This window comes from Xyrauchen texanus, chromosome 44, assembly GCF_025860055.1.
Source record: "Xyrauchen texanus isolate HMW12.3.18 chromosome 44, RBS_HiC_50CHRs, whole genome shotgun sequence".
Classification (NCBI taxonomy): domain Eukaryota; kingdom Metazoa; phylum Chordata; class Actinopteri; order Cypriniformes; family Catostomidae; genus Xyrauchen; species Xyrauchen texanus.
Window position 1 is genome coordinate 15,772,934 of NC_068319.1, and position 23,550 is coordinate 15,796,483.

The following is a 23,550-nucleotide window of genomic DNA, read 5'->3' on the forward strand; positions in this document are numbered from 1 at the left end:
TGAAGAGAAATAAGAGCAGGGCACCAGAGTTTGTATATATGTTGTATTTAAAGATATCGGGTGGTCTTTCATTGTCTGGCTATGTGGCATGTGTCTCTGTCCAAATGAACAGCTCATTTTAGATATACTGAATAGGATTTTGTTTGCAGCTTAGCAGCCAGGGGTCAGGGGTCGACCTGGGACTTCAAGACATGGCTGACCTATGACCTTAACCATCAAAAGCTAAGGGTCATAACATAAGTATGACCAAAATCTGTCTTAACCCCTGCAGGTGGAGAATGTAAAGTTAGTATTAGACAAGGCAGGGAGAAAACAATGCAGGCCAATCTAAGTCAACTGCATGTTATGATGAATTTGTAAAAAATTTATAATGCAAAAATGGTATGTTCCAAACCTGCGTGACTGTTAGTGGTAGTTTCAGTCACCTTTACTTTCATTGCATCTTTTTCCATACAGAGTTTTTACAAAGAATGTTGTTAATTAATTATGAATAAACCATGACTATCACGCCTGGAGTAATGAGTTCAAATCCAGGGTGTGCTGAGTGACTTCAGCCAGGTCTCCTAAGCAATCAAATTGGACCGGTTGCTAGGGTGGGTAGAGTCACGTTGGTTTAACCTCCTCATGGTCACTATAATGTGGTTCTCGCTCTCAGTGGGGCACATGGTGAGTTGTGCATGGATGCCGCGGAGAATAGCGTGAAGCCTCCACTCGCGCTATGTGTCCGTAGTAAACCATGTGATAAGATGCGCGGATTGATGTCTCAGACGTGGAGGCAACTGAGATTCGTCCTCCGCCACCCGGATTGTATCGAGTCACTACGCCACCACAAAGACTTAGAACGCATTGGGAATTGGGCATTCCAAATTGGGGAGAAAAGGTGAGAAAATCAAATTATGAATATCAAAAACCTTTTTTTCAAAATCACCTTTTTTTTTGTTTATATCAGCGTTTTCATGCTTAAAACTAATTTGTCGATGGTTTTAATTTGGTCAATATTTGGCCGATAAATTTCGGCGGCCAATACATCGGTGCATCCCTATACCTGACATATCCTTTTGGGCTCCATGGAAGGAAGAAAGTCATATGGTTTGGAACAACATGACTTTAATTTAAACTTTTAGCTTTTTCTAACCCCTTTTATAAGGCTTTAAGCCTTTCTAAGAAAGGTCAAGGCTTATAGATGCTCAAATAGTATAAGAAACATCAGAATTCATATCAAATAAAATACAAATCTCTCTTGAGGTTCAATATGATTTAAGTGAGGCCTGCATACCTTAATAACTCAATAAGCTAAAAGACTCCCAATGCTATGTGAGTTTAGGTCAGACTGCGACCGTATGGAGCACAGGGAGAGCACCGTTTGTCTGCCATATTTATGGAGCTTTGACAGATCATGCTTATCCACAGAACTCCCCCAAATTTGAGAGCAATTTGACCTATCTATCCACCCCTTTTCTTAGCCCCCTTCTGTTCCTACTCGATCCATCCTCCTCCACTTTAGAGAGCTGTCGTGAGCCATATGACTGAGCTTCTCTTGTCGCCGTGGCGACTACACTCTAAACCATTGTAAGTAATATATTAGGGGCAGTTTATAACTCACTACTATTGTTTGGGTTTTGGGTGGCTACATAATCAAGACCACACCAGTGGAGAGGAGATGGTGAGAGGGGAAGTTGAGACAAGATGGTTGATAAATGATGGTGCCATGAAGGCACCATGTTTTTTTTATTTTTTATTATTTCTTCTCTCTCTCCTTTGCTTTTTCTTCTCTACATTCTTGCTTCCTCTTAAGGGCTGGGATCACTTACTGTAAGAGTGTTGAGCTGTGAGGTTTGTGCCATTCAAGGTCAGGGTTTTGGGGGATGAATAGGCGGAGAAGGCAGTTTTCCTCTAGTTTCTGGCCTGTACTTTGTCAGCATCACTGATGTAATACAGTATCAATAAATCAGTTAGATTGTGCTCATATTGTGGGGAGTAAATGACAAGAAACTACATTGATTGAGCACTTTATTAGGAACACCTCTACACCTACTTATTGATGGGATTATCTAATCAGCCAATCGTGTGGCAGCAGTGCAATGCATAAAATTATGCAGATATAGGTCAGGAGCTTCAGTTAATGTCACATCAATCATCAGAATGGGTAAAATATGTGATCTCAGTGATTTCAGTCATGGTATCATTGTTGTTGCTAGATGGGCTGGTTTGAGTATTTCTGTAACTGCTGATCTTCTGGGATTTTCACACACAACAGTCTCTAGAATTTACTCAGAATTGTGCCCAAAACAAAAAAAAAACATAGAGTGAGCGGCAGTTCAGTGGATGGAATCACCTTGTTGATGAGAAAGTTCAACAGAGAATGACCAGACTGGTTCGAGCTGACAGAAAGGCTACAGTAACTCATGTAACCACTCTGTACAATTGTAGAGAGCAGAACAGCATCTCAGAATGTACAACACGCCAAACCTTGAGGCAAATGGGCTACAACAGCAGAAGACCATGTCAGGCACTTTATTAGGACCATAGTGCTCCTAATAAAGTGTTCAGTGAGTGTATATGCAGCCATATACGTTATGTGAGTTTTAATAAACTACGGTATAAGTATCAGCTGTGTTGGACATCTTTTTGTTGAACTACATGTTAATCTAGGTAAGCTGCAACACACTTTAGCCCCAAAATTTCTGTCAGCCAAACAGATTGGTTGATAAAAATGTTGTTCCAGATACTTAACCTTATCCCTAAACCAACCCAAATTTAGCAGACAATGATTGGTTCATAGGATCATTGTTTCAGGATCAACAAAGAATGCAAATAAAATAAAAAAATAAATAATTGGGGGGTAAAATGTGTGTACTAATGTCACAATGTAAAAAAGGGTCTTAATGGCCCTTAAAATAGGCATCATTTTCTAGGATCAGGAAATTTTCTTGACAGGTTTCGTGAGAATCAGGAATGCTAGCCAGATCTCAATCTCTTGCCTTCAGCTCTTGCCTCTTGCCTGCATTTTACTGGATTTGTCCCCAGGCTCCATTAGAACAATCACTTGTCTCTACATACTCTAGCACAACTCCACTTTACAATGCCTGGACTCCATATCTAAGAAAGATGTGCTCAACAAGTCCCTTTATGAACAATTCATACAATAGAAAAGTGAATGTATGACAAAAAAAAAAAAAAAAATCTAATGTTTTCTTCAAGTGTGTACTGACTTTGCCAGACATACTCTGTTTCACTCATTAACCTTCACAGGGCTTGTAAACGTTTCTAAACCTGTTGCCAGAGTAGAGGAATAAATTATGCCTGATATGTTTGCGCTTTTCATTTCTGTGTACAGCTCCCATGAAATACAAACTGAATGCAATAACCAACAATCATTGAGTACACTTCAAAAGCATACACAACTCTAGAGCTAAGACCCCAGCCAAATCCCACAATGTTGTAAAAGAAAAATTTGACTCCTGTGGCATCTTTACAAAAGCTGTTTGGAGGAAAAGAAAATCCACACTGTACTCTTACTTCATTGTAAAACCACTTAAATGCAGCCTTTTATATTCTGTGTCATGATGCATAGCTCAGTGCTTCAGTGCAAGATGCTCTTACACCATAAATTTTCTTAAAGGCACAGCGTGCTACACAAACAGTTCTGAGTGGATTTAGCCAGTGCGGTTCTCAGTTGTTGAGACATGGGCCCATTGAAAAAGAGAAGCGGTTGGAATCAATCTGCTCTCATCTGTTGCCAGTTTACCTCAAAGAGAACAGTCTGGACTGTCCCCAGTCCATCACTGTCCCAGTTAATTACTGTTTTCTTTAACCATAAAAATGAAATTTTAATGGCAGAATGATTTGCTTTGGAAGTAATTAATTTTCATTCATAAAAGAGTTGTAATGTCTGGAAAGATTTCTCAATTCTCTCTATCCTTTGTTTTTGTTTTTTTCTCAAATTGGCCTGTTTTCTTTTTTTCTTTTGCTTTTTTTTATTATTCTCATTTGCTGCTTACTAAGATTCCAGTGTTACTGGTCCTACTCGAACTGACCCGAGCAAGATTTGAACTGGCGATCCCCGGAATGGGAATCGGACATGCTAGCAAGGAGGCTGCAAATCCATGACCTCAGTTGCTAGTATGTCTCTTAAGGCAAGGGGAGTGAGGTATACACACTGCACATCTATCACTTACCAGCTGGCTACTGTTACACTCACCCTCCTAAACCTCACTCCCATCCGGGTCACAGCACCAGTGTCACCAGTCCTACTCAACCTAGCCTGAGTGAGATTTGAACCGGTGATCTCCGGCATGGGAGTCGGACGCTCTAACAAGGAGGCTGTAAAGCCATGTCCTCAAGCCTCGGTTGCTAGTGGGTCTCTTAAATCAAGGAGAGTGAGGTTTACACACTGCACAGCTATCATGTACCAGCTGGCTAACTTTACCTGCACACATTTACATGGAGTTTACTTTACCAGGCTTGTGTTCAACATGCAGATGCTGAGCTTTTGTGTCAAACTGAAAGCATACCTAGGGCCTAAGGGGGAGGGGACATTCTCGTTCTGGAGAGCATGTTATTGGTCAGACATTTTTGTGTGCAAGATGAGTCATCAATATTTGTTGCCCGTTTGCTGGAAAGAGAGAGATTACATTTTAAATTTGTGTATCCCCTAAAAGTAAAAAATTATATTAATCCTAATAATGACATGTAATCGTATATATATCAGCTTATACATCCTGCGCATAACTTCTCCATTACAGGGCAGGGTTGCACCAGCTGTGCGTAGGGTCTCATTTATGTTGAGACGTAAAGTTCACACTAAGGGCTTAGTAACTACTAGTTAGTTTGTAACTAAGTCAGTGCTTAATTTGGTTGCACCACCTGTTCTTAAGGCAAGACTTACAGTAACTAGTAGGTCGTAAGCTCTCCTTAAAGTAACCAGCCTTCAAATTTGTACACAGAAGTGTTAAACAGCTGTGAATTTCAGTTTGATCTAGTTCAAACCTTGTTTGCAAACCTTAACCTTGCTAGGCTAAGTTGTAACATTTGTATAGCTGGTGCAACTGGCCCCAGAATACAAATTGATTAATTGTCCACGAACACTAAAATATTAATGGTGAGCAGTCTGGTCCTTAACATTAAAGCATTTATGACTTTGAAAGTCCAACGGTATCATCAGCAATCTCATTTGTGTGCTGATTCATGCTCAGATCAAAGAACAGTTTAGCTACAGGTTTGCTACAATATAACCGCCTCGGGTTCACCATTTCTTACAACAGACCTTATATTTCACCACTGGCATATGACTCACATACTCCCAACTTCCTCTTTGATCAGCCATTTGTCACGGTGGTTCTGAATGTGGGAGGTTATGATTCCGTCTGTCAGTTTAAGGCTCACATTAATTAATAGAATTGGTGGTGGTTGGGCTGGCTTTTTTTTGGTGATTAATGATATATTGAATTTGATGAGTTGTTTTATTCATGAGTTGTATTGATCTTTGATGATCCGTGATCCATTATTCATGCTGCAAAGGAACAGGCTATTTAAATTAACTGAATTCCACAACCAATCAATACCAACAGCAGAGTCCAGACACTCCCACTGAAAGAAAAAACCCTCATTAGATCTACTGTATGCTGACTCATCACTGGATGTCAATATATTTCAATATGGATTTAAAGATCAAGAATATCTAAAACTGTGTAAATAGAATGTTTGCAAAGTAGGCCAATTTTTAACAAGCAAACTATTTCCTAAAAAAAAACACTAAGTCCACTAAGATTTTCACCATCTGTACTCTCGTGGTTATGATGTTGTGACAATAAAGTGACTTGATTTGATAAGCAAAGAGCTACATAGACATGCATGTATAAGATTTAAAATGTGGCATATACATAAGAGCTTTTTTAAAACAGGCATGATATCATCTCAAATCAAACACACTTCCAATCACATCCTCTAGTGCTGGCTTTGAAATGGATCTGCAGAAAGGTTACAGAGAAAGAAAGAACATTCAGAGCATAGCTCTCAATCACTTGAGTACTGCTGCTTATCTTGATCGCATCTTGAGATATTGTAGTGCTGAATTATCTCTGTTTTTCTTTACTTACACTTACCCCTTTGGTTTTTAAAAAGAAGAGTCCCTTAGGTTTCGGGGATGTGCGGGGATCTTTAATTACAGGTATCAGGTATACAAATCAAAGATTATGTGCATTTGGGAGTAACTCTATAACTTTGCTGAGTTTCGCTAAAGTAACATTAATCTGGCTGTTTGGCAAGCTGTTAGGATTTTGTTGTAACAGATCTGTCAACTAAGATAAAATTGTTTGTATGTGCCCATGCATTTATAGATCTGCATGGGTCAATGGGTTCATATGAGCATTGGAAACCCATGTCTTGCCTTCAGTGTTTAAAAGAGGGAAAAGTCTTGTTAAAACATTGATAAATTATGGCATCAGACACTTGATGTTGGATGCTAGCAAGAGATAAACTCCAAGATTATTTATTTAGACCACATGTTAGGGACTGCAAGCAATGTAATAACAAACCATTTATTGCACTTGTAAAAATGCGGTGACCCAGGAGAGACATGAGGCAATTTAGTTGTGTATGTTGCAGTTTAAAATTCACATTGGAGTACGTACACATTTGTCATCTGAAATAACTCCTCTGCAATTCAGGAAGTAAAATCTTATATCTATCTATATACTCATGATATATGATGTGTATATTTTGTAGGACTTTCTTTCAAGCAACATGTTTGAAAGCTGATTATGACATTTTTACAGAATTGCTGCAGTAAACTGAGGGATATCAAAAAAGTGGCTGCTCTGTTACTTTTCGGAACTTTGTGCCAATTTTTTGGCATATTTAAACATCTACAACACCTTCACGATAATTCAGTGGAAGCAACCATTCAATTACAGTTCCACCACCTTAAATTTGCAAGTGCAGCGCAATCTCTTGAGAGGCCCAAGAAAGTGATGAGTTACAACCTGCAATGTTATGGCCTATATTCTGGGAACAATTGTCTCTAGAGTAGCTCTGAATTGAGAATGGATGAGTCTCCATTGCAGAGCACAGCTTCATCCAGACAGGATTATTGCAATACTTTTGCACTAGTCCCTTATTTATTTGTATTGTTCAGTAATAGCAGAAAGACTAAGTGGTGTTTGAAAGTTCTAGTAGCTTGTTGTAGGCTGAATATGAGTCTCGACAGTATTGATCTACTGAGGAGAGCCTCTGAGTAAGTGATATGTTTCTTGTGATGTCTATAAACTCCTTAGTGTCTGTGGACAGTGATACAGATGGGAATTCTGCCTCTCGTCAGGAATGTCAAATTAAATAATGCCAGAACGGAAGATGGATTCTTGCGAGTGTGCACAAATGCTACACAACTTTAGACTTAATTGTCATTGATGAGTGTGCAGAATTCTTGGCAGCCTGCTTTCTGCTTGTGCTCAAGACTGCAAATTTGATGACCTTCTTCTTCACTCTTCTCAAGTGTATGAACTTTGTATTTTAACCAGGGATGGTTCACAATGGGCAACTAGTTGTCCAACAATCAACTAGTCAATTAGTATGGTTGACTAGTTTATCTAGATTTTTTAATTTCATTATTTTTAACAATGATGCTTTAATTAGTGTGCTGACAGTGTGCGAGAGAGGTCAACAGAGAATGGTCAGATTGGTTCTATGGTAACTCAGATAACCACTCTGTACAATTGGGGTGAGAAGAATAGCATCTCAGATATTCTGAGATGCAGGTTGGTGCTGTTTTGTTGGCATGAGGGGGGCCTACACAATATAAAATTTTCCCCCATCGTGCATACTTATCATTAATTGTGGAAAACTTCACCTTAAGTGTACGTTAAGAGTTACAAGGTTTCTAAAAAAACAAGATGGCTTAGTTTATTGAACAAATTGAAGAGTACAGTAAGTTTTTCGTGAAGGAAAAACTATTGCAGGAGTACATATTTGACCGTCACATAATATGTCAAACAACAAGCTTGGAGGGCGATCTCATAGGAAAACACACAGAAGTGTGCCTAGTAGTTTCTACAATGGTGTTTTGGTGCCACGGAAAAAGAAAAAGAAATTCAGGATAATGTCAAAGATTTCGACATTACCCTATTTACTAGCACATGCTCTCTGCACTTGTTTAGCACCCCATTCACTAAAGGAATTATGCAGATCAGCCAACATTGCAATCTGTGTTGGGGCGGGCTGCTCTGCTCACCAGCCTGTTACGTGTTTTACCCGGTCTACCTGATTCCCCCGGCCTTCCTATCTGGGTGTGGTGGTCATCATTGTGTGTTCCTGTTCGCCATTTGGTGTCCTGGAGTTTGTACTCGTCTTGGCTCTGTGGCATGGGACAACGAGGGACAACTCTGGTCATGTCAATTTTTTTTTAACTGTTGGATTTGGACTCTTGTGCACTTCCACATTTTCACTTTGGACTATAACTTTTACTCCTGGATTGTTATGTTGTGCTTTTGTGGACTGAATTGTTTTAGTGATTTGTGTTTGTGGACTATTGTTTTAGTGTTTTGATGTATATATGTTTGTTGTTGCATGTAAAGCGCTTTGAGCTCGGGAAAAGCACTATATCAATTAAACGTATTATTATTATCATTAGTAGTAGTAGTAGTATAAAGTTACATTTCTATGTGGTAAAATTGCCCAAATGTTGGTCAGAACATTTCCGATCTTCTAAAAGATGGTAGAGGCATGTTGTATCCATTTTACTACGATAAAATCTGGTTCACTGTAGTAAATACCTTAAAGGTTTCCCTTAAGATAAGGGAAGATAACTGTCTAATGGATTATATGCAACACCCTCATGTTATTTTCTTAGGTAAGGGAAAATCACACTTTAAATGTTATAGTTAAGGGAAAACTCGAGGTGTTTTATGCAACCAGCACTGGAAAGTGTAGAGAAAGGATGTGCCCCTTTTCTTTCCCTGTGGCCAATGGCCTGCAGTCCTCATCACCCAAAGGGTCAGGCTCCTCACTGGGCCCCCTAATGCTTTTCTCACCTGCACCCTTTTAAATGGTGAGGGATGCTTGACGCTGGTCTCTGATCAATTCAAGATTTGTGACTGCCCTCCCAACTTTGCACTTACACAAACACACACATTCTATTCCTCCCTTGAACCTTCATACATAATTACCCTTACACCTGATACAATTATCCACAGCTTAAGCACAGTCGATGCTTATATTTGAATCCTGTAGGGTTTGGCATTCTTTAGTACAATATAAATTATCAGCTCTAGTCTGCGCTGCAAAAGACATGGTGAAACTTTCTAGAGGCTCTGGGATAACAAGGGGTGCTTTAGAGGTCATTCGCAGCAGGTGGGCCACACTTGTCATTTCTATTAGCACCCTGAGACCAGCACCACAGGCCGAATCATTATCGCAGGTGTTCAATCTCTCCCACTTTACAGAAATATCCCATGAACACGAGCAAACATGAGGCCTTGATTTGTCAAAAAGATCTGTTTCTCCACACATATTTCCAACAGGAAATAAAGGTGATACAGTAATGGTGAAGACAGCTGGAAAAGAGGTGACCAGGGCAGAAAGTCAGAACTGATGGTCTCATTGGGGATGAGATTAGGATATGGCTCTATTGCTGTTGGGCTTTTGCTTCTGAAGACTGGTCAGCCGTAACAGAAATTCTCCTGTTGGCCTATCACTGCAAACATTAACCATTCTTGTCATACCAGAACACTGCTAGAGACTTCTGTAATGGTACATAACATGCACATGGGAATACACTGAGAAAAGTGGACAGCATTCTCAGAGCAAGTGTTTATGTTTTGTTTCTGATTTGTGATTGCATCACAAGACCGACTTTGGCCATATCTGATTTAAAGACTGTAGATCAAGTAACTTTTTTGCTTTTCTGTGCCAATATCAGACACAATGATGTTGCAGACTTGGAACAGCAGATACATTCTTAATCGCGATTTATGCGTTTACTGTTAATAATGCATAAACCAGCTAAAACACTGTTGGAAATAGGGCAGAACCTTTTGCAATATGTCTGCCCGGTCTCATTGCACTGACGCACAAAACACACACACACAACAACGATGGGAAAGGACCTCTTAATGCTATTAGTATGTAGAAAACAAGCCCAGATGGGACTTGTGACAGATAGAAAGTACTTTGCAGCCTCTGTAAGGTGCAATTTAAATACTGAAGAAGCAGGTCAAGTCTTAACTATCATGAAAACGCAGAATGAAACATTGTTTGCAGTGCTTTTCGTGTGGAGATCAAAACGGAACATGAAGCAGGCATTGTTGCCCTGATGGGAATTGTGAATGATGTAGAAAACACGATAGCCACAGTCTGATGGGTGATTAATATTGTGAAGAGATTTAATGCCCATTGCAATGAATATGCACACTATTTGGGGACAAGTTCTTTCAATTAGTCAAATTCCCACTTATACTTTGGGAAACATTTAATGTTACTTGAATTGGTGCTATTTTAGTGCATTTCTATCTTAATACTGTGGAAGGTATTGTTTGGAAAATGTTTATAAAGCATTATATTGTTACATAGTGTTTTGCTTTCTTTACTTAAAAGGAAATAAATGCATTTTGACAGGAAAAGTATATAGAGTCACATTTTAGCACTTTCAAAATCTGCGATTAATCATGATTATCTATGAAAAATTATGTGATTAATCGCAATTACAATATTTAATCGACTGACTGTAATATACAGTATGTATATATTTTATGTTTGCATGTCTCCATTACCAATATATTATTTATTATGATATACTGTATATTATGTTTCCAATGCTCTATTACCGATTTACATCTTACTTAGTCTTTGCACTAGAGGTTAAATGCTAACTGTATTTCATTGGCTCTGAACTTGTACTCTGTACAACGACAAGAACGTTTAATCAAATCTTTAACAAAATAGAAATATTAGAATTGATGAAATAAATAGCTTCACCTCCAGAACTTTTCCCCATGCCATTTTGGCCAGATTTCAAAGCTGCTAGATCTTCCAAAAAAGCCCAGTTTTTACAGTCCTCGTAAATGGCACCAAGCAAGGTTATGGAAACTCTTCCAGTGCCAAACATATTAAATATTTGCAGAGAAACAGGCCCAGCAGAGTCAAAGGTCATTTCCCCTTAATGTTTTGCAGGGAGCCCTTTGTTTTGTTATAGGCACTAGGGTCTACAGGTCTTTATGGAATTGATGAATGAAAAGTTTTGTGGACCACCAGAGTAATTTTGTTTACAGAGCATGGCATGGTGGGAGAGGGGTCACCATATAAAGCAGAGTTTAGGGGTTTTGTCCTTAACCTATCCGGTAGCAGGAGCCCTGTTGAGTGAGGGCCTGAGATTCTGGAGTTCTGTATGGCTTCTTTGCTCTGCTCTTTACCATGTCAGGGCTGTAATGGGAATCAGCTGTGCAACTGTGTTTCTGTAATTATACGGCCATGACATGTGCATGTACTGTGTAAAAATGCGTGGTGCAAGTCTCTTTTAACTATTCCCTATATTTTAATTAATTAATGTATTTTATTTAACTGATTTACTAGCTTCAAAATGACATTTTAATAAACTATAGCTCTTTATTACATGGTATTCTAGAATACTTATTGGTCAATCACGTCATTCTGCGCACAAATATTTTTGTGTATTGAACTCTAAACTTTTTATTCACTGTTTTTTGCTGTGCTAGTTTTATGTCTCTCACATCAATCTGCAGTCTCTTTCTTCTCACATAGTTAAGTAATTAAGTATCCATGTATTTACACCGATCAGCCTTAAAATCACCTGCCTAATATTGTGTAGGTCCCCCTCGTGCCGCCAAAACAGCGCCAACATGCATCTCAGAATAGCATTCTGAGATGATATTCTTCTCAACACAATTGTACAGAGTGGTTATGAGTTATTGTAGACTTAGTCAGTTTGAACCAGTCTAGCCATTTTCTGTTGTCCTCTCTCTTCAACAAGGCATTTCCGTCCACAGGACTGCCGCTCACTGGATGTTTTTTGTTTTCGGCACCATTCTGAGTAAATTCTAGAGACTGTTGTGTGTGAAAATCCCAGGAGATCAGCAGTTACAGAAATACTCAAACCAGCCCATCTGGCACAAACAATCATCCATGCGATTGTCTAATCTGCCTATCGTGTGGCAGCAGTGCAGTGCAAAAAATCATGCAGATACGGGTCATGAGCTTCAGTTAATGTTAACATCAATCATCAGAATGGGGAAAATGTGATCTCGGTGATTTAGACCATGGCATGATTGTTGGTGCCAGATGCATGTATTTGGTAAGGAGTCTTTTATGTGGGAGGATACATAGTCAGCCAAGCATTATCGCAAAATAAACCTCTTCAGGGTAATAGAAGGGTGCTGATCAACCTGTCTGGGTTTATTTTATGATAATGTCCAACTGTACATTATTCTCTATGTACATTACTTCTCTTTAATGATAATGTATTAAATGCTGGAGCTGATTTTGCTTGGAAAACTTGGACCTGGATGATAACCTTGATTTAAAGAGATTTGTTCTGTACAGTTTAAAATATTTAGTATGAACTCAACCTGACCAGCATCATGATTTAAGTCATGATGCTGTTCCCTAAAGACTCAACTTCTGATCTGCCAAACCTCTACTTTTGGAACAGAAAATATTCTTTTTGACTCGATCCATGCTGTCTCTTACACGTTTTTCAATTTGCTTCCCTGACATATTACCAAAATATCATTGAGGTGCTGTACAGATACCAGTGCACAGAGAGGGCTGGGTGCCTAGATAAACTTAAGACTTTTATGGCTTGTGGAGATAAATCCAATGCATATTTCCCTTTTCTCATATGGACCTTTACTAGCCTTTAGCAACTGCTATAATGCACACCCTGAACTCTTTCACCTTTGTCCCTCACCAATCCAATGTATCCAGTGTAGAATGGATACATTTGCATATGGTTCATGTGCTTGTATGTATTTGATGAATCTGCTCTTCTGTCTTCACATTAATGTTGCTATAAATTGGTCAAAGCCCTTTGTGGACCAGATTACCTCAATATCAGTGGTAACATCCTTCACCACCAGCAGCTAATGCTCTATAGTTTTAACCAGTTCCCCTGCTTAAAGGTTTCCATCTCTCAGCAAAAGCAGCCAATTTTCCATTGATATGAGAATGTGAAATATAGGGGGGAATCAATTTTCATCCCCCTCTGCTCTCTCTTTCTCTTTTAATATGTTTAATATGTCAGTGGATCATATTTCTGACAGTGCTTGTCTCTGTGTTTTTGTGTTGCACAGGTAACAGCAGATGATTCAGATGGTGGGTCGTTTGGGGCCATCACATACTCTATTGGATCTGGGCCTGCTAGTGCTCCACCCAGCCAGTTCACTATCAATAAGGAGACTGGACAGATCTGCACAAGTTTGGCTCTGGATCGAGATGAAGGATCAGACAGTTTTGACTTCACCGTCACTGCAGCTGATGGGGTTAGGGAATTGGTTTTTATGTCTTTAAGAGCCACAGTGCACTATTTTATTTTTTAGAATGGTATATAGCTTGTTCAATAATTATAATTAGTTTATAACAATGGTATAACATTGTTATAACACGTAACATTGTTACCTAATTATGCTGAGGCTTGCTAAGCAACCAAGCCTTGACGTTTAATACAAAATAATGCTTTTTAAAGGCAAAGCGTGCCATTTTTCCCTAACACTTTACATGAATATTCCCTTTGTTAAGTGTTTATAAAGGTGTTTGTTAATGACTAATAAGTCATTCATTTAAATCATTGATTTGTGTTTATAACAACATGCATGAAAAATGTGACTTTCATGTAATACCTGCCAAATAGTGAGCCATTTTACCTTGTATTTTTTTACATTTATTTTTGCTGCATTGTGACATAAATCAGGAATAAGGGCATTTTGTTTTATTAAGCATTTATAACATGCTAGTTAAAATGCTCACATTTAGCAAGTAATGCATGAAAGTCGTTATGACATCAATGGTGATTTCTGATCAAAAAGATAGTCCCGCCTCCAACTCACGCATTGGAGTAATTTTTATTGTGCCACAGAGACACTGTGTTTACCCTTTTTGTGAAACTGAAACTATGAATTTCTAACTGTACTTAGAGTTTTCTCTGCATATTAAGCTGTGTTAGGAGAAAGTAGTTTAGCACTGAAAAAGGTACACAGCTTTGATTAATATAGTTTTGCAGTTCCGTTTGGTGCTGCTAGTGCCGCAGAAATTACACACTGCAGCTATCTGCAGAAGCTTCAAGTGTGAATTAAAAAGGCCATTAGTGCTGTTATATTGCACCTAGACGCCCAATCCGTCCCTTACATGCCCTGCTCAAGACATTTTTTCTGAGCTGCCAACAGTCACGGGCTCTCTAAATGAAAAGGCAATAAAACCGAGTGTCCCAAGGGCACATTGTTATACATACACAAACACTCCCACTATTTCCCTTTGTTAACTGCTAGCAGCAGTTTTCTTTGGTTCTCATTTCAATTATTAATGCAGCCATAAAGTACTCCCTTTGACAATTGAGGAGCCTACAGTACATACTACTCCTCACTGACCTCTTACAACCTGGAAGGGCAATCATATCCCACTGTGAAGAATGAATCTGTATTATTACATGTAAGAATCATCTGACTGATTAGACAGTATGTGACAGATATCCACAATCCTCCATAATGGAATTAATGTAATCAATGTATAATATCTCCTTACAGGGAGGGCTTACCTCATCTGCCTATGTGAAGGTGTCATTGGTGGACATTAATGACAACAGACCCACATTCTACCCTGTGAACTATGCCATCAGCTTAAGTACACAGAGCACGCCCGGGACCTCCGTTGTCAGGGTAACAGCCCACGACCCAGATGCTGATGCAAATGGAAAAGTGACATATCATACTGTCCCTGGTGGTGGAACCAATTTCTTCACCCTCAACAAGGACACAGGTATTTAGTTTAAATGATTTAACTGTAACTGTATGTAAACTGTATTTATATTTTTTTTAGAAGGCCCTTTACAAGAAATAAAGGAATAGTCATATTTAAATGTATTAGAATATTAAATGAAATTAACTACACTGGCAGCCAAATGTTTGGAATAATGTACAGATCTTACTGTTTCAGAAGGAAATTGGTACTTTAATTCAACAAAGTGGCATTCAACTGATCACAAAGTATAGTAAGGATTAATTAATTAATCCTGACTATTAAGTATAGTCAGTAATTAATTTTAATTAATAATAATTATATCATATTTCATAATTGTTTTATTATTATTAAAGCGCAACAAAATATTTTAACATTTTGGCACAAAATCATTGAATTTGAAATTAAACAAAAATTCATCTAAATAAAAAGTTCAAAACTAATGTTGCATTCACTCCTTTATATAAATAATAAGAATTATAATAATTATTATTATTATTATTAATGATATGTATAAGCAAATGTGTCAATGCTGTATGCACAGTGTACAATTACACAGGTAAGTACACTACATTGTAAACGCTTTTCAAAATGAAAAGAAAAGGCTGTATCTTCATATTAAATTGTCAGACATAAAGCTTAAAAGCATTCTATTCCTATTCTCTGCATTTTTTTTCCTGTTAGGTGTGATCTCTCTGTCACGCTCCCTGCATGGAAAGGCCAACTCTGTCATTGCCATGGTGATCTCAGCACGGGATGGTGGCGGTCTCACAGCACCTGTCAATGCCAGAGTGAACATCAGCGTTGTGTCTGGCTCAGTTGCGCCCCCAGTGTTCGAGCAAGCACATTACTTCTTCACCGTGTCTGAAGATGTGCTCCGGGGTACTGAGGTTGGTGTAGTGCGGGCCAGCAACAGGAATGGTAAGCTTTAGCCAACATTTTACAAATATCTGCTTTTTGCATGTCCTTCTGGGAATTACCATCACGTTGTCTACAAATAAATGGCAATTCTAAAATTGGCTATGGTGTTAAAGCTCTGCCCTTTTTGGAGCGAAGGTATAAAAGATGGCACGCAATCACCATTCCTCAGAATTTTCTTCTTTCATGACAGCGATTCAGTTCTCGGCTAGAAGCCTTCTACTACTTCGCCATTGACATACACGAGTTAGCGGGCGGGCTCTTACGGCAACGAGAAGACTCCCCTGCAGTGTTCCTGCAAACATTTACTCCGCCTCAACGCTTGACGCTTTGCTGGTGAACGGGGTGCTTCAACATCCTGATTCCCCGCAGCGCTTTGGTGTCTGGGCCGCACCCATGCAGAGACAGCTCTCATAGAGACAGACTGCCCTCACTGTGAGAGCACGAGTCTCAAGAAGCTTCGCTTGCGAAACTCTCTCGTTCTGAGTTCAGCCTCCCACGCCCTCCCAACCGCCTCTTCTGTGACTCCCGAAGGATCACACGAGGAGGCAGGGCAGCGAAGACGAGCAGGATGAATTTGTGGAGGACCTCATGCCAGCACACACCCCGCAAGCTCCTAAATCTCCATATACTGCATCTATGCCGATACAGTATGTGCATGACGAGCTTCGGCCCTCATCACGTTCGGCGTTTCTGACGCTGGGGATGATGTTATGTTTCTCGCTGTATCTGGCGAGCGATCAGCGGAGGACGTTGCTGGCCCTTCCCCCAGCGAGGATGAGGAGCATGTACGCACCACTGACAAGGAGATGCTTCGCGTCCTCTCAAGGGCGGTCGAAGAGCTCGGTCTTGAGTGGTCACGTCTAGAGGAACCTGAAAAATCTCACCTAAATGAATTTCAAGTTTCCGTAGATCTGCCCCGTTCTTCCCGGAAGTTCATAATGAACTAACAAAATCCTGGTGCGTGCCCTATTCAGCTCACTCACTCAAACATGGTTATACGATCCAATTTGCACATCGTCCGCCCCATTTCAATGGTGTTCTGTCTTACGCGGTTCCGTCTGAAGACACACCGATATTATGGGCTGAGATTAAAAAAAAGAACTGGGTGTTTGTGCACAACGGCCTGCATTCAGACCATTGTATTTCCAAAAAGTCATAGGCACTTTCATTTCAAACAAATTTCCTTCACGACTGGGTTCGTGAAAGGGATAATTCATACTATATGATTATAGTTAATATATCCATTATGAGTGTTCCCCTCCAGGCACACCATGAGGGTCATTCACTTGTGGTACACCGATGTCGATCGGTGTCCCATTGGACTGCGGCGTCATGAAGCGTAGTTATGTTGCGTAGTGTGATGTGATGGGACACTGTTCCCCCATAGCGTCAGCTTCCTGTCAGTTTTGGTTTCTTATGTAACCTCGATTCCCTGAGATGAAGGGACGAGTCATTGCGTAAGCTAGCTGCACTACAGAATCAGAGTTCTTTGAGGTGCAAGCAATGCACTCTTGTCCCTCAGCCAGAAAATTCGGAGGAATGGTGTTTGCGTGCCCGCTTTTATGCCGAACACCATTGCCAATTTTAGAATTGCATTTATTGTAGAAAGGTTTCAACTAGGTCATATAGAAGGACACTCCCCATAGAGTCAGCTTCCTGATACAATGTCTCGTTCCTTTCGTCTCAGGGAACCGAGGTTACTGAGATGTTCTGTGTACTCTCAGAACCATGAATTGGTGACTTTGAGACAGTTAGGGTTGTTGAAAATCTTGATAGGGAATATTTTTACTCTCGCTGAGCCAGTTGAGCAAATAAAACAGCAGCTGCTGCGTGAACCTCATTAAACAGTCACATCCATCATAGATTCCACTTTACCTCATGTTGTTGGAAATTATTGTTTGTTGATGTATATTTTCTCATAGCAAAGGCATTTCTGTGTGTTATATGCTGAATGGGTGGGTATGTTAGTACCCATTTTTTATCATCATGTTTTTTTTTTTTTGTATTTCTCTCTTTACCTTTTTTGGAGTAATGTGTGGTGTAGTAGTTACAGATCTGGAGCTGCTAAAACAAAAGGGTTGTAGGTTAGAATCCACCAAAGATTGTCCCATGAGATGTCATCATTGTGCCCTTTTGTAAGAGATTTAAAGGGATAGTTCACCCAAAAGAATTTGATTTCTGTCATCATGTACTCAACCTTGTTATTCCAAACCTGTGGTGTTATCTTTCTGTGAAACAAAAAGGGAGATTTTGCTAAATGACTACTTATCTTCTCCCATCTCTCGTTCTACAGAAGTTTCAATGGACATCACCTATACTATCTCAGCCGGGGATCCAGATGGTTATTTTATGGTTGATTCTGAGACTGGAGCACTTAGAACAAGTCTTCCTCTAGACCACGAGACTCGACCCTCTTTCGATTTGAAGATTCAAGCTCGCAGTGGTTCCCCTCCAGCTTTCGAAGAGACTCTCGTTCGGATCACCATCGCAGATGTGAATGATAACGCCCCCATATTTTTCCTGTCCTCCTCAGAGTCACTGCTGCTGCCTGAAGCCACTAAGATGGGCACTGTTGTGTACCGTGTCCAGGCTGAGGACCATGACTCAGGCCATAACGGACAGCTTAGCTTTGACCTAATGTCATCCGGAGGGCAACGTACATTTGGAGTGGAACGCAGCAGTGGGGAAATTCGCCTAATTGGAAGTCTGTCATATGACAGCGTTCCTCGCTATGACCTCCAAGTGATCGCAAAAGATAGCGGTGCTCCTCAGCTTAGTGCTACGTTCACCCTAGTGGTCCACATCCAGGCAGAGAATGACCAGGGTCCTGTGTTTGACACAGTGACCTATCGTGTGGAACTTACGGAGAACACACCACTCAACACCCGTTTCCTACAGGTTCGGGCTCTCAACCGAGATCTGATGGGAAATGGAGGATCTTCCAAAGATTCCATGACATCTTCCCCTGTGGCATATCGTCTCCGGCCTGATGGGGATACAGCAGGTTTTGGAATCTCCCCAGATAGCGGCTGGCTGTTTGTTAAGAGCGCTTTGGACCGAGAGGCCAAGGATATCTACTTGCTAACCGTGCTTGCCACCTCAGGAAGTGGGCAGATGAGGAAGACAGGCAGCGCGACAGTGAGAGTTTCAGTGACGGATGAGAATGATAACTCACCTCGATTCTCTCAGGAGAGAGTGTTCTTGGCAGTGAGAGAGAACCTGCCTGCTGGAACAGGCTTTGGAAGAGTGTCTGCTTCAGACCGTGATGCTGGCCTCAACAGTCTGCTTATATACAGGCTACTTCACATGGACCGTTACTTCCAGATCAATTCCCAGACTGGTGAGCTACGATACAAACCGCACCTTCACTCCAAAAATAAAAATGATTAATGTACTTAATTATGCTGAAGAAAACCTTTTCACAGAATTAGAAGAAGACTTTTAATCAAAAAACTTATCTTTCTAAATGGACTTGTACTAGTTTTGTTGTTCAAACTAGACTATTATGCCTACTAGATGCAATGACAAAGTGAAGGCTTCTTTGATAAAGTCACTCTTTTAGCACAATACTAAAAATATTGCTACTTTACATTAATAAATCATTCCTTTACATATTTTTGATTAAAAAAAATGTACAAATGTTTGGCTTTTTAACAAACAGATTTTTTTATTGGATATTTTTCTGGTATACATCGAAATAGAGAAAAAAAGAAATTACTGTATTTTAATTATTTAACCCTCATAGACCTAGTGTAACAGAACTGCAACATTTGTTTTTAAAGCCATTCAATTATTATTATTTTTTATTAAAAACAACTACACCTAATGGTAGCTGACACTCAGAACAGTTTTCCTGGGACAAAAAAATTGTTTAAAGTTTAATGGCACAGCACAGCTCACACAAAATTCACTCCAAAGAAAAGTATGTTTTAAATTCAAGATTTTTCCATTGACTCACATTGATTGATGAAGTGACACAACATTCACCCCCCAAAAAAAATGTAATTGATGGAGTACTAATATATATATATATATATACAGTAAGTGCATTCAGTAATTCTTTATTTTTTTTTTTTCAATTTGTTTTTACTGACCCCTAGAGGCATGGATGCAGCATCATTAAAACATGAGTATTTATTAAGAAACTATTTCCCTTGCAGAAATACACTATTCACAGTAAGCCATGATTAATGTAATCAATGAGTGAAAGTGTCAAATTACAGGGCAGTTAATGACATTAAGTGATTAGTATTCGGCTGATCATGAAATTCTAACATGGCAGCCCCCATTTGTGGACCCTCTCCATGTAGAATAAAACAGCTTTTTATTCAAGGTCACTGATATGACTGTCTTCATCTCATGTGAGTGTACACGATTTTATACTGTTTCAAAATTACTTAGGAGTAAAAAAATTGAAATGTGGAAAAAATTACTCAAGTGAACTTCTGTTTTACAAAGGTAAATTCATTGCACACAATGAAATTAAGTTTAATTAAGATACTAACTCTTTTTAATGAACTGTAATGAGTAAGTAACAAAAATCCTTTTTTGAGTATTAAATCTTGGAGAATGCTACTGTACTGGGCATTCAATATATGTCCTTTCAGTACATTTAGAAAGTGCTCATTGCGCAGTACTGGATGGTAGAAGATAGAAATGTTCTTGTTTCTGCTGCAGCAACCATTGGCGCCAATGGTCTCTACGATCAACTTAAGCTTGCGATGCTTTTGGGAAACGCAGCCCAGGATGTTTTTACTCTACTATGTTTAACATAGTAAAGATCTCTCTCTCTCTCTCTCTCTCTCTCTCTCTCTCTCTCTCTCTCTCTTGTTTGTGTAGGTGAAATCAGTACCAGAGCAGCTTTGGACCGTGAGCACCAGTCCAGTTATCAGCTGATTGTTGTGGTCCAGGATGGAGGTACCCCTCCCCGTAGTGCCACTGGAACAGCCCACATCACTGTGCTCGATGAGAATGACAACGCTCCAGCATTCAGCCACATACAGCCTGGCAGGGAGATTCTCATTCAGGCAAGAGACAGACTGGCACAGACTGTTTTCATAGCCTTAAATCAGTTTGTCATAACATAGGAGCTTGCAGCATGGACCATCATATGTTTATTAAAGGACAGTTTACACATCATAAAAATGTCATCAAGTCTGTACATAATATCTTTCAAAAATTGTTTATGTGACCTTGGACATGTTCCCACTCTAGCTGGTCTGTTTGGATCAGGTATAAGCAGCCAGACTGTGTTGTTTGAAACTTGGTTGATGTTTTGCAGGTTCAGGATGGTCTTCCCGCAGGTTCTTTATTAGGGACTCTGAACGCCAAAGACCCAGATGAGGGAGAGAATGGCACAATTTTTTACTCATTATCAGGTAAGCAAGAACCAGAATAGACTATTAAAGGGATAGTTCACCCAAAAATGTCAATTCTGCCATTTACTCACCCTTGTGTTGTTCTGCAAACACATATGACTGTCTTTCTTCTGTCGAACACAAAAGGTGATGTCTTGTGTCACCTATCTGTCTACATTTTGACCTGGTCACTAATCTTTTTTTTTCTTTTCTAAATTAGATGCCACAAACATCATCATTACCATTAATCTAAATTCAATATAATTAGCGCTTTGATTTCCACCCACTACCAAAGCAACCAGCTGGCAGAGGCTTCTGCTGGGTCTTAAAGGCTTCGTTTTTTGGTGATCAGCTGCAGTTTTTAACATTATTATTTCTCAAAACGTGGGGTGACCAATTTAGTTATTTTTAAAATGTATAATGGTTCCTAAGCCCCTGAACTGTTTATTACTATTTATGTTATTCCCAGATGATATTATTGCAAAATGCCTCCTTTTACAAAAAGTAAGATGTCCTTACACTTCTCTTTGTGTCCAATGTGATGTATTGTATGGATAATTATACTTCCATATTTGTCTCTATTTATGTTTCCATTTGTCCTTGCTCTTAAAGGCTCTAGAGTGGAACGTTTCTCCTTGAACCCAAACACTGGAGAGCTGCGCTCCTCCTTCCCCCTTAGGCGAGCTGAAAAGGCAGAGTACAGCTTTTCTGTGACTGCCTCGGATCGCGGGGCACCATCTCAGAGCTCTTCCACTGCCTTGCTTATACAGGTGAGATTGTACAGACACATTTCAAAACATATGACATCACTTATCCAGGGATGTTAAGCTGTGGTGCTCATATGGGAGATGCAGGTTCAAATCCGGAGGTCATGTATTCTTACTACATGACCACCACAGCTTACAACTGTACACAGTGACTTCCAACATGAACTAGCCACCTTTCACTCTGCCAAACTATCATCACGCTCACAGTCCCCTGAGCTGTGGTATCAGTATTCAAGCAGGGAAATTAGTTTTGACCCAGAGGCCAGCTCCTGTCTATGCAAACACAAACACCTCCAAACTCCAGGGATTGCTTCCTGTTCCAGAGGAAGAGGCTGTAATTTAAAACCATGAATTAAACCCAATTCACAGTATGGAATGGCATGAATCAGACATGTAATACAAAGAGGTACCGTTAACTGAAAATTATCCATAATTTACAGAATTTTGAATGCATTGACCGATAATTCATAATGCCTACAACTCAAAATCATCCTCTGGTGTGACCTCTGGTCACACACTATTTTTGAAAATAGGTTCATTTTTGTCACTTTTCAGTCCATCACAAAAGCATCCAGATATCTACATTCCAAAGAGTTGTGCTTTGCAAAATTATTCTTGGCAAATGGTACAACGGTACAATCTATTTTGTAGTGAAATATCTTTGATGCTTGTACAGGTGTGATTTCAAAAAGGGAATTGGATGCTAATTGTAGAGCATGCAGTTGACTGTAATTTTGGTGCCCCCTGTTTGTAAGGCTTAGATGAGAGAGAGTGAAAGAGAGAAATAGCAGAGAAAGAGAATGCACCTTTGAATCAAGTGCTCCCAGATGGCTCTGATGAGGCCCAGCTGTGGTTCCCTATGATCAAACGGCAAGCGCAAACTTCAGTCCCCTAACACAGTAGCACCAACTGATACTCTTGCACCAGAGAGTCATGCACCATAATAATATCAAGATAATATTTTGCATGCCGTCAGTAATACCAGCCAAAGTGCAGTGTACCCAAAACATGGATCAACTTCAATCCATCTGTTGCTTTCATTTCTGCCATCCGGAATGTGTGTACTGTTTTTTTTTTTTTCACGGGGATATTAGTATGAAAGACTTCACCTGTCATGATTACTGAAGAGTTTTCTGGCTCTACTTCAAGGACATGGAAATGGGCCTGTAATGTGACAGACAGGTTCATTGCATCGTAATCTTTCTCTGATGCACTCAGTTGACCCTTTAAACAATAAGGATGTATTTTACCACCATTGATAATAAATAACCACCTGTATGTGCTTTAATGGGTATACCCTTCTGAAAAGACCAGTTCATGGATCTTCATGCTGGTCCAGTGTGATATATGCTGTTAGTGCTGGTTTGGTTATGGTCTAGCTGGTGAACTATTTCTAATTAAGAAGCCCGGAGATCAGACCAGAACACCACCATCCCATGTTTAGTACCAGTATCCAAAAACGCAACACAAGCTGGAGTGGTCTTTTCAGCAGAGTATATAATATATATATATATATATGTGTGTGTGTGTGTGTGTAGCATCACAATTAA

The 23,550-nt window shown here is 39.7% G+C and overlaps 1 protein-coding gene across 1 annotated transcript in view; it reads left to right on the forward strand.

Moving 5' to 3' along the window:
* The window catches only part of LOC127636375 (protocadherin-16-like), a 101,654-nt gene that overhangs the window by 62,452 nt on the left and 15,652 nt on the right, over positions 1-23,550 (forward strand). The window contains 7 exon segments of the mRNA XM_052116824.1: positions 13,299-13,487; positions 14,745-14,976; positions 15,640-15,889; positions 18,183-19,216; positions 20,716-20,903; positions 21,158-21,254; positions 21,846-22,003. Coding sequence (XP_051972784.1) covers positions 13,299-13,487; positions 14,745-14,976; positions 15,640-15,889; positions 18,183-19,216; positions 20,716-20,903; positions 21,158-21,254; positions 21,846-22,003 — 2,148 coding nt within the window.